A 12,647-nucleotide genomic window follows, 5' to 3' on the forward strand; every position below is an offset into this window, starting at 1 on the left:
ATCTGACAAAACTGCGCGCGAACCAAACACGGCGAGGATAAAGCAAGATGGCGTCTGACGGTGAAGACGTTATTGCAGTCGTCACAGTTCAGTGTTCTTAATCTGTGCCTCCATGTACACATATATGTCCTTTATTACACTCTAGTAAATAGAGTAAACATCGTTAATAACTGTTTGCATCCGGTTATATTAGCCTGAGCGCACTTTGATGCTTCTCCAGCTAGCTTAGCTTAGCTTGTTAGCTTAGCTTGTTAGCTGCTAACAAAGAGAGGCGGAAGTGATCAAAACACATCGCTAAGCAGAGATCAAGTGTGAGTGTAAAGTGTTGTGATTGTGTGAAAATGTGCGAAAGAAACATAGCAGAGTACGAGGAGGAACTTTGTCCAACAAAAGAGGAGAAGGAGCGACAACATCAAAAACATCAAGTTGTGTTACACAGAACAGGTTTGTTTACTTCTTACTCTCACATATTTACTCACTTTATATTTATTATTAACATTATTCTTCAATAGTGTTAATATTTAACACTATTTAAAATGCCTTTGTGCCGCCCTCGTTGTGTATAAAAATATTGGCTTGATCAAACACTCTGAAATACGTCTTCTAGTCCACGGGTTTATTGACCTTAAAAAGGGTCAAACTGAAAGCATACAAGCAGAAAGGATGCTTACATTACAGACATGCACACACAGCCACTTACACACACAAGCATGCTCCAATAAAACATGAATTATGCTGTGTAATGAACTTAAACGCCACAAAATATGTAATTTAAGTGCTCTACAGCAAACTAGCTTACTATGCTAACATTCACTTCACTGTATAAATTACGAAAATGAGCATGACTGACTTTTGGCCATAAACGTCCCAAATTACATCACAGCCAACAAATAATGCAACTCAATCAAATATTAACATACTACCCAATGATACATAGCGATGATACTTTGTTTGGCACGAGATTCGAGCAGATGAACACATTTGCAATCCTCACCGAGCTAGCTTGTAAAGTAGTCTTGAAAGGAACTCCTTGTTGTCTCTTGTTAACATGGACATTACTGTAAACTAAGCAATGCTGCCCCCTTGCTGTCTAAAGGAGGAAGTGCACCTCACAGTTGAATTCCAAAGTGAACTTAAAGGGGAACATTATCATCAGACCTATGTAAGTGTCAATATATACCTTGATGGTGCAGAAAAAAGACCATATATTTTTTCAACCGATTTCTGAACTCTAAATGGGTGATTTTTGGCGAATTAAACGCCTTTCTGTTTATCTCGCTGGAGGCGATGACGTCAGAATGTGACGTCTCCGAGGTAATACAGCCGCCATTTTCATTTTCAACACATTACAAACACCGGGTCTCAGCTCTGTTATTTTCCGTTTTTTCGACTATTTTTTGGAACCTTGGAGACATCACGCCACGTCGGTGTGTTGTCGGAGGGTGTAACAACACTAACAGGGAGGGATTCAAGTTGCACCACTGGCCTGAAGATGCCAAAGTGTCTGCCGCCAGACCCCCATTGAATGTGCCAGAGTGTCTCCACATTTTACCGGCGATGACAGACATGGCACAGAGATGTATGGATAACCTGCAGATGCATTTGCAAGGATAAATTAAACAAAATCACAAAGGTGAGTTTTGTTGAAGTTGACATGTGCTAATCAGACATATTTGGTTGCGGCGTGACTGCCAGCTAATCAATGCTAACATGCTACACTAATCGACGCTAACATGCTATTTACCGGCGGTGCTAAAGCAGACATGGCACAGAGATGTATGGACAACCTGCAGATGCATTTGCAACTATAAAGTCAACGAATTCACAAAGGTGAGTTCTGTTGATGTTGACTGCCAGCTAATCGATACTAACATGCTATGCTAATCGATGCTAACATGCTATTTACCGGCGGTGCTAAAGCAGACATGGTACAGAGATGTATGGATAACCTGCAGGTGCATTTGCAACTATTTTACGTTTCCTTCCACCCACATTTAATGCGAAAAAAACACTTACCAATCGAAGGATTTAAGTTGCTCCAGTGTCAAGAGATGCGAAAGTCCTGATCGTTTGGTCCGCACATTTTACCGGCGATGCTAACGCAGCTATTCGGCCATGCTATGGCTATGAATAGCGTCAATAGCTATTCGCTCAATAGTTTAAGTTTCTTCTTCAATACTTTCATACTCCAACCATCTGTTTCATACATGCGTAATCTGTTGAATCGCTTAAGCTGCTGAAATCCGAGTCTGAATCCGAGCTAATATCGCTATATCTTGCTGTGGTATTCGCCGTTGTTTATTTTACATTGGCAGCACTGTGTGACGTCACAGGGAAATGGATAGTCGCATCGCAAATAGCGAAAATCAAGCACTTTAAAGCTTTTTTTAGGGATATTCCGAGACCGGTAACATTTTGAAAAAAACTTAAAAAAATACAACAAGCCACTGGGAACTGATTTTTATTGTTTTTAACCCTTTTGAAATTGTGATAATGTTCCCCTTTAAACATTGGTTTTACATATATTGTGTATAAATTCAACAAACAAGACAAATCAGCCTTTTTTATTTCCACAAATTACATGTAGTACCGATAAATACTGGTAAGGAATATCGATTAGGTTATCATATAGATAAATTCATAACGATTTATTTCCATACTGAAGATACAAGCCAGATATCTTAACAAAATAATTTAAACGTTTATTTGGATTTAATTTAGGGGATGACGTGGCGCGGTTGGGAGAGTGGCCGTGCCAGCAACCTGAGGGTTCCAGGTTCGATCCCAGCTTCTGCCATCCTCGTCACTGCCATTGTGTCCTTGGGCAAGACACTTTACCCACCTGCTCCCAGTGCCACCCACATTGGTTTAAATGTAACTTAGATATTGGGTTTCACTATGTATAGCCCTTTGAGTCACTAGAGAAAAGCGCTACATAAATATAATTCACTTCAGAGGATATCTTGTTGTTCTATTTTCTCATTTCAAGGGGAACTGCACTTTTTGGAATCATTCACAGTCCCTATGTAAGTTAAAGTTAAGGTCCCAACGGTAGTCACACACCAGGTGTGGTGAAATGATCCTCTGCATTTGACCCATCCCCAAGTTCACCCCCTGGGAGGTGAGGGCAGTGGAGGCCGCGCTCGGGAATCATTTGGTGATTTAACCCCCAACCCTTGATGCTGAGTGCCAAGCAAGCACACAATGGGGTCCGTTTTTATAGTCTTTGGTATAACTTGGTCCGGGTTTGAACTCCTGACTTTCCAGTCTCAGGGCAGACACTCTAACCACAAGGCCACTGAGCAGGTCGATGGTTAATGCATCATCAATAGAAAATAAACCTTAGCAAAAGTTAGCTAACAATTGAGTCATTGGTAGCCGCTCTATTCTGCCTATAAAGTGCTCTAAATAACATCCTAAAACCCCCTTCAACATTTTAAATACACACTGTAAGTATATATGTAATGCAGTAACATTCTTAATAACATGTCATATTTACATATCTTGCTCATTTTAAGCATACAATGTCTGCTCTCACTGGGATGCCGACTGATGGGATGTTCATATCTTCCCGTTTAGATGAAGAATTAATGCTCACGATGTGTTAAAAAGGGTGGGTGCAAAAGAGTGTATTTTTGTGTCTTTCTTGCCATCTCCAGGTCTAAGTTGGAAGTCAAAGTTGACCAAGTTCTCGGTTTATGTCCACAACCTTCTACTACAGGTGGAGGAGTTCAAGTACCTAGGAGTCTTGTTCACAAGTGAGGGAAGAGTGGATTGTGAGATCGACAGGCGGATCGGTGCGGCGTCTTCAGTAATGCGGACGTTGTACAGATCCGTTGTGGTGAAGAAGGAGCTGAGCCGGAAGGCAAAGCTCTCAATTTACCGGTTGTTTTACGTTCCCACCCTCACCTATGGTCATGAGCTTTGGGTCATGACCGAAAGGATAAGATCAGGGGTACAAGCGGCCGAAATGAGTTTCCTCCGCCGGGTGGCGGGTCTCTCCCTTAGAGATAGGGTGAGAAGCTCTGCCATCCGGGAGGAACTCAAAGTAAAGCCGCTGCTCCTCCACATGGAGAGGAGCCAGATGAGGTGGCTCGGGCATCTGGTCAGGATGCCACCTGATTGCTTCCCTAGGGAGGTGTTTAGGGCACGTCCAACCGGTAGGAGGCCACAGGGAAGACCCAGGACACGTTGGGAAGACTATGTCTCCCGGCAGCGTCACTGAGATTTCAAGACAGTTCATACGATAACTTGTTTTTCCTAAGTGCATGTAAAAGTACTGAATGCATTGTGTGACTGAGCAGAGATGGTGTGTTTGTCTTGCAGACGTCTGTGAAGAACATCTTCACCCTAAGCAACAGAAGTGGAGCTTCAGGATGCGGACAGAGGAGCCACAGCCCCCCCACATTAAGAAGGAAGAGGAATACCCACTGATCCCCCATTTTAAAGAGGAAGAGGTGGATCTACTGACCTCTTACATCAAAGAGGAAGAGGAGGAACACAGCATCAGTCAGCAGGGAGAGCATCTTGAAGGACTGGAGGAGGTTGATGTCACCAAGATGCCAGTGACTGGTGTCCCTGTGAAGAGTGAAGATGATGAGGTCAAAGGTGAGAGTGAGGAGAGGGGAGGGGGGGAGCCTCCAAGCAGCAGCTCAACTCAACACATGACAACAGAAGCTGATGGAGACCACTGTGGAGGATCACAAGCAGACAAGCTCTTAGCTCCACTATCAGATAGTGAGGACACAACGTCACACTCTCCTGACACTGATGATGAAGACTCTAAAGATGATAAGACATGTCACACTGACAACACACACATCACGTGTTCTCTCTGCGGCAAAACTTTTAAATATCCTAGCGATTTGAAAAGACACATGAGAATACACACTGGAGAAAAAGCTTTCTCATGTGTAATCTGTGGTAAAGGCTTTACTCGAAGTGACTATTTGAAAATACACATGAGAATACACACTGAAGAAAAACTTTTTTCCTGCTTAGAATGTGGCAAAAGTTTTACGCATAACCACGATTTGAAAAGACACATGAGAACACACACCAGAGAAAAAGCCTTTTCATGCGCAATCTGTGGTAAAGCTTTTACTCGAAGAGACTATTTGAAAACACACATGAGAACACACACTGGAGAAAAACCTTTTTCCTGCTCAGAATGTGGTCAAAGTTTTACGCATCAGAATGATTTGAAAAGACACATGCGAAGACACACTGGAGAAAAACCTTTTTCCTGCTCAGAGTGTGGTAAAAGTTTTGTAAGACATCAACTTTTAAATGTACACATGAGAACACACACTGGAGAAAAACCTTTTTCATGTTCGGTATGTTGTAAAAGTTTTATACAAATTGCGCATATGAAAAGACACATGAGAACACACACTGGAGACAAACCTTAAACATGTTCGGTATGTTGTAAAAGTTTTATACAAAGACAGCATTTGAAAAGACACATGAGAACACACACAGGTGAGAAAGTGTGGAGTTGCAGTGTGTGTGGTGAAAGATTCTCTTCTAAGTACCAGTGTAAGAAACACAAGTGTGCTGGTGAGAACAGCAGCAGCAAATGAAGATGCAGGATTTGAAATAAACTGTCAAATCTTAACTTTGACTTTCTAACAACATCAGCACATAGATTCTAACATTTATAGATTATGTAGTTTAGATTATTGCTTTTTTCAGTCAAGTACATGTTTTAATATACAACATTGTGTACTTTTATTTAAAAATAAACACATCACTTTGACTGTAAAGGTGAGAATAAACAGGAAAAAACATGTTACAAATACTCTTTTTGTGTATAGAGGTATTCAGAAATCATTTTTAATTTTTAATGATGTTATAGATGAACTCCTTTATATGATGTACATATTTGTTTTACATGTGTTCATACCTTTGCTTTTGAGTACACATAAATCCCTCTTAGTTCATATTTACTGGTTCACATCTGAAACATCTTCTGGACCACTTCTGGAAGCATATTATTATTTACTTTATACATCATTTGAGCAGTTATCTTTTTTACAAAGTAATTTACTTTTCAAATGTTGGACTTTATGAATCATTTGTTGGGTCTCAATAATCCATTGTTTTAATTGTCTTTATTACTCTCTTTTGTAATATGAATAAAGTTTTATATGTATGTCCCCTTTATGCAATATGTAGATTAGAGAAAATGGCAACATTATATGTGGAAAGTTATGAAGGATAGTTTTGTTTTTAATAATCTACATATCTTATTAAAAAACTACACATGACAATTGTTTTCTAAAGTGTCCCCCCCCCCTTTTTTTAGAACCCCTCAAACATCAATTTCAGAAAACATGGGAAAGTTTGGAATGTTAGGGAAAAGTCATTAATGTACATCATCCCACAGATCTTAACTGTACATCCATCCATTTGTTCTACCACTTGTCCCTTTCATTTTATATGTATAGCCTTTCATCACAAACTTGTCCACCAAAGGGTGTTGCGTTTTGGAGAAACTCCTTCAGTCAGAGTGCTGTTCAACACAGTAGAGGAACCCAAGGATGCACAGGACGCTGAGTAAAACACTTCTTTTACTGCGGAAATTTACTCACCAAAACAATCCAAACAGGAAGAAACAAAAAGCGACGGTGCGAAAGAGAGAAGACAAAATGTGCATTGTGGGGGAAAAAAAAGCTACTTGTGTACAAAAATAAACTCAGGTTGGTTTGGAGTTACAAGACGTGCACACTACAAAACAACACCAAGATGGATGGCACTGGGAATGGCCAAGGTAGCAAAATACTGGAAGCACGGAATCAACTGGCGTGGAGTGGAACCACCGAGTGCCATCCAGCTGTCAAGGTGCTGCTTAAGTAGCACCAGGGTCACTTGGAAGCAGCTGTGCACGTCCCACAACTCCGCCCACAAGGGCAACACAGGAACTCTAGGAGGAAGGAGAAATGTAAGAACAAGGTCAACTGCACCAAAAGAGGAAAACTGACTGTTGGAGCCAAATTTCCTTATTTGTTTGTATTGTTTTTATTTAGTTTTCTCTGATTGATTGCTGGCATCACTTTATGCAGAATTTCCCTTTCAGCAGATTGCTCTGCCCACTTTACTTTTGTGAAACAGGAAGTGTGGACAGGTATGGGACTGTTGCTATGGTGCGGTTGCCATGGTAGCCTCCTTTAATTGTGTTCAGCTGGGAAGACTCGGGGGGCGATTGCATGGAGGACAAACAGTTTTGGAGCGTGTGGTGTGGTGTGTGGTCAGGTCTCGCTGCTGTGACAATGTGCCATTCAAGGTCAGCATACATCATGTTCTAGAAGCTACATTTCATTTCATTTTGATAGCTTGGAATAAAGGGATTGTCATATCCAAACACATTTCTACAGTACGCTAACTTTTTGCAACTCAACGCCAAAAAAACGGAAATGCTGATTATCGGTCCTGCTAGACACCGAACTCTATTTAATAATACAACTCTAACATTTGACAACCAAACAATTAAACAAGGCGACACGGTAAAGAATCTGGGTATTATCTTCCACCCAACTCTCTCCTTTGAGGCACACATTAAAAGCGTCACTAAAACGGCCTTCTTTCATCTCCGCAATATCGCTAAAATTCTCTCCATTCTGTCCACTAAAGACGCTGAGATCATTATCCATGCGTTTGTTACGTCTCGTCTCGATTACTGTAACGTATTATTTTCGGGTCTCCCCATGTCTAGCATTAAAAGATTACAGTTGGTACAAAATGCGGCTGCTAGACTTTTGACAAGAACAAGAAAGTTTGATCACATTACGCCTGTACTGTATATACCTTTATATACATATATACATACATATATACCTATACTGTATATACCTTTATATACATATATACATACATATATACCTGTACTGTATATACCTTTATATATATATATACATACATATATACCTGTACTGTATATACCTTTATATACATATATACATACATATATACCTGTACTGTATATACCTTTATTTATATATATATATATATACATACATATATACCTATACTGTATATACCTTTATATACATATATATACCTATACTGTATATACCTTTATATACATATATACATACATATACACCTATACTGGCTCACCTGCACTGGCTTCCTGTGCACTTAAGATGTGACTTTAAGGTTTTACTACTTATTATTAAATACTACACGGTCTAGCTCCATCCTATCTTGCCGATTGTATTGTACCATATGTCCCGGCAAGAAATCTGCCTTCAAAGGACTCCGGCTTATTAGTGATTCCCAAAGCCCAAAAAAAGTCTGCGGGCTGTAGAGCTTTTTCATTTCGGGCTCCAGTACTCTGGAATGCCCTCCCGGTAACAGTTCGAGATGCTACCTCAGTAGAAGCATTTAAGTCTCACCTTAAAACTCATTTGTATTCTCTAGCCTTTAAATAGAATCCCTTTTTAGACCAGTTGATCTGCCGTTTCTTTTCTTTTTCTCCTATGTCCCACTCTCCTTTGTGGAGGGAGTCCGGTCCGATCCGGTGGCCATGTACTGCTTGCCTGTGTATCGGCTGGGGACATCTCTGCGCTGCTGATCCGCCTCCGCTTGGGATGGTTTCCTGCTGGCTCCGCTGTGAACGGGACTCTCGCTGCTGTGTTGGATCCGCTTTGGACTGGACTCTCGCGACTGTGTTGGATCCATTATGGATTGAACTTTCACAGTATCATGTTAGACCCGCTCGACATCCATTGCTTTCCTCCTCTCCAAGGTTCTCATAGTCATCATTGTCACCGATGTCCCACTGGGTGTGAGTTTTCCTTGCCCTTATGTGGGCCTACCGAGGATGTCGTAGTGGTTTGTGCAGCCCTTTGAGACACTAGTGATTTAGGGCTATATAAGTAAACATTGATTGATTGATTGATACTGGACATTCAATCATTTGCAGGCGTCAAACTGGTCAACACAGTCGCCCTCAGTATCAGCCCAAAGGTAAGGGCTGGACAATGAGAATAAAATGCCTCATAGCCCATTATACAAATGTGATGAATTCATCTTGATACTGTCCTGCCACAGTGAATAGGTTTCCCTTTTAAAGGGCAAAGTCCTCCCAGGGTCTTTTGTTCTAATGACTGTCTGGATAAAATAAGGAGACTTTAATTTAGGAAGACAATTTATTTTACGAATAAACTAGAATAAGTAACACATTTTTTCAGGTAGCTAAATTTGACGGAACACCTGCATCATCGTCTCAACAACACCCACATTCTTACAACATATTTAAGAATGGTCGTGGTGTTAAATACAAAGTGTGTTCTGATACAAACAATTATTGTTGAAGTTTACTCTATTAAAGGACATATATGTGCACATGTATGCACTGATTAAAAATACAGAACTATAATGCCCACGTTTAGACTTTCTCCATCAAACGCCATCTTGTTTTTTCCTCCTTCTTCTTCTTTCTATTTCCAGCGGACTAGAAGAACATCTTAGGTGTATTGCTGCCCTCCACGGGCTATTAACAAAATGTCCTCCTTCTGTCCTATGTCCCACACTACAGACTTGGACACAAACAGGACAGAAAGTAAAAAAAGTAGCTTTAAGGACGTCAAAACAAAATGTATGCATTCTTTCCAACGGCCGCTGGGTGGCAGCAGAGGCTCCATGTATTACCTGAAGAAACATTTGACTTCTGACCTTTCCACATTATTTATCTCATCTTTACTGCTGGAGTTCAGATCACTGAGGATGTAAGCTCCATTTTGGTATTTTAATTATCTTTATTTATTCATAAACAGGCTTAAAACAAACTGCCTCATTTTTTTCACTGTCTACTTATTAAAACAATTCTAGAACAAAAACATCCAGGATGTTCATACAAACAATATTACACATCCCCAAACGTACCACTTTATTATGGTTTTAATATCATACATTATTACATTGAATATTCACATGTTAATGAAAATGTTTATTTCCACTCGGGGATTAATAAAGTATTTCTGATTCTGATAATTACATCACTCTCATAAAGCCTTTAAAGCTGAATATGTTTTTTTTTACCATAGCTCAGCTTCACAATGTTGGAATATTGACAGCTGATATTAATATTCTTCTATTGTTTAGAATATTACATTTTACTCTTTTTCTTTGCTCAAATGAACAGGATGAAAGTGTCTTTAATTGTCACTACTGAGTGTAACTATATATAATTATGTATATAATAATCTTCCATTCTTCACCTTTATTACCGCTTGATTTTGTCAGACCTGGACATGGATTGTGTGTCCTCCTTCGACGCAGCGGGATTACAGGACGAGCCAGGCGTGAATTCAGGTACATGATTTATTAAATAAACAAACAAACTACAAAAAGGCAAATCAAGGACGCGCTCTGTGGCGGATAATAATCTATACTATACTTAAAACAAAACAGCACAATGGCATGACTATATACAAACTTACTCGGCATGGAACTGTGGACGAGGACGTGAAGGTTTGAACAGCATGGGTAGGGTGCGTGCGAGTGTGTGAGAAGATCCCAGGACGAAGACAAGAAAAAGAGTGACTGAAATAGCTATGATCATTAGTGAAAACAGGTGTGAGGCTGAGAACAGGGACGTGACAAGGTGAAAACTAATGCGTTGACATGGAAACAAAAAAAAACCAGGAAGGGCAAAACGTGACTGATTGTCCAAAAACTAAACATCGCATGACCAAAACATAAATTACAGGCGTGACAGATTTAACTCTCATCTTATTTTATCCAGAGAGAACTTGACCATAAAAAGATGGCTGCACATCAATAAACTGTCACTAAACTTCAATAAAACTAAATATATCATATTTGGAGATTGTAAAAATGTAAAACACAAATTAAGATGGATAATATTGAAATGAAAGGAATAAAGGTCATCACATTTTTAGGAGTTAATATAGATGATGAAGTAAGCTGGACACTACATGTAAAGAAAACATTTCAGAAATTGTGTGCAATACTAAATAGAATAAAATACATACTTACAAATATTAACTACAATTATTGTACCCAACTTTAGTTGAAGCATACATTGTTTATTGCATAAAGGTCTGGGGACATACATATAAAACAATCACACAACAATATTCATATTACACAAAGAAAGTAATAAAGATTATAGAATGGATTATAGAGACCCAACAAATGATACATAAAGTCACATATATTTAAAAGTAAATGATCTTGCTGCTGAAATGACGTATAAAGTAAATAATAATATGCTTCCAGAAGTGGTCCAGAAGATGTTTCAGATGTGAACCAGTAAATATGAACTAAGAGGGATTTATGTATACTCAAAAGCAAAGGTATGAACACATGTAAAACAAATATGTACATCATATATTGGAAAATTACAAAATAAAATATGTACCAGTTGAGTAATAAAACCTATATAAAAACACTATTATGATTAAGTATAAAATTAAATTATGAATATCTACACATAAAATGTTTATTGTATGTAACATATTTTATGTACTGTTTATTCTCCCCTTTTCAGTCAAATTGTTGTGTTCATTTTAAAGTACACAAATGTGTATATTAACTCATGTACTTGACTGAAATAAAAGCACTAATCTGAAGTGTCTAATCTATAAATGTTAGAATCATATTAACAAGATTGTGTTACACACACAACAATGATGTCACACATGTTATATGTGCTGATGTTGTTAGAAAGTCAAAGTTCAAGTTTTGACAGTTTATTTCAAATCCTGCATCTTCATTTGCTGCTGCTGTTCTCACCAGCACACTTGTGAAGAAACACAAGTGTGGGACTGGGAAGCACTGGGACTTAGAAGAGAATCTTTCACCACACACACTGCAACTAGGGATGATGGGATGTTCGTATCTTCCCGTTTAGATGAAGAATTAATCCTCACAAAGGGTTAAAAAAGGGTGGGTGCAAAAGAGCGTATTTTTGTGTCTTTCTTGCCATCTCCAGGTCTAAGTTGGAAGTCAAAGTTGACCCAAGTTCTCTGTTTATGTCCACAACCTTCTACTACATAAGTGAGAAGCATGATTTATAATCTAGAATTAGCTTTCACCATCTTAGAGGCGAGAAAGCAGCTCAGTATGTCAATATAGCAGCATAAGCTAGATATTTCTGTGTAGGGATGATGTTTGATAAGAAATTATTGAGTTCGAGCCTATTATCGAATCCTCTTATCGAATCGATTCACTTATCGAGTCCAGATAGGTTGTTGTACATGGGAAAAAAAACAATATTTGGTTTAACAAAAGCTCACTTTTATTATATAAGAAAAACATATAATCTAATAAATATTGACTGTTACCCCCCTAAAAAAAAAAAATAAAATAGATAAATATTAACTGTTGTTATCCAAAGTATATTAAGTGGGATTTTTCAGAAAAACAAATATATACAGTAAGACAAAAACAACCTGTCTCTGTGATCACTATAGGTGTATAAATAATAATATAGTGTTAAATAAAATCAGTCCCCTGGGCACAAAACTGAAAATAATGCAGTTCTCCAAAAAGTGCACTTCTGCTACTATTTGACATGACTGTTTGTTATGATGCTTTGACATTTTTGCACTTTATTTCTTGATTGAAAGAAAATTCTATGAAGAGAAAAGTTGTTTGCAAATGTGGTTACAATGCTA

At 38.7% G+C, this 12,647-nt stretch overlaps 4 protein-coding genes across 8 annotated transcripts in view; 3 read left to right on the top strand and 1 right to left on the bottom strand.

The window, feature by feature from the left end:
- Positions 1 to 12,647, bottom strand: part of LOC133542440 (zinc finger protein 180-like) — a 190,007-nt gene that overhangs the window by 161,964 nt on the left and 15,396 nt on the right. The window lies entirely within an intron of this gene.
- The window catches only part of LOC133542451 (gastrula zinc finger protein XlCGF8.2DB-like), a 201,677-nt gene that overhangs the window by 86,162 nt on the left and 102,868 nt on the right, over positions 1 to 12,647 (top strand). The window lies entirely within an intron of this gene.
- LOC133542468 (gastrula zinc finger protein XlCGF28.1-like) overlaps positions 1 to 12,647 on the top strand; it is a 210,587-nt gene that overhangs the window by 15,657 nt on the left and 182,283 nt on the right. The gene's annotated exons all lie outside the window — the stretch shown is intronic.
- LOC133542524 (oocyte zinc finger protein XlCOF20-like) lies at positions 27 to 7,367 on the top strand. The gene is made up of 2 exons (XM_061886738.1): positions 27 to 444; positions 4,327 to 7,367. Exons 1-2 carry the CDS (start codon positions 342 to 344, stop codon positions 5,409 to 5,411), a joined length of 1,188 nt encoding a protein of 395 aa, XP_061742722.1. The 5' UTR covers positions 27 to 341; the 3' UTR covers positions 5,412 to 7,367.

This window comes from Nerophis ophidion, linkage group LG24 (assembly GCF_033978795.1).
Source record: "Nerophis ophidion isolate RoL-2023_Sa linkage group LG24, RoL_Noph_v1.0, whole genome shotgun sequence".
Taxonomy (NCBI): Eukaryota; Metazoa; Chordata; class Actinopteri; order Syngnathiformes; family Syngnathidae; genus Nerophis; species Nerophis ophidion.

Excerpts from the sequence above, each read along its gene's own strand:
- LOC133542524 (XM_061886738.1), top strand. The coding sequence starts at position 342 with ATGTGCGAAAGAAACATAGCAGAGTACGAGGAGGAACTTTGTCCAACA. Across the intron at positions 445-4,326 it reads AGTTGTGTTACACAGAACAG|ACGTCTGTGAAGAACATCTT; the intron begins GTTTGTTTACTT and ends TTTGTCTTGCAG.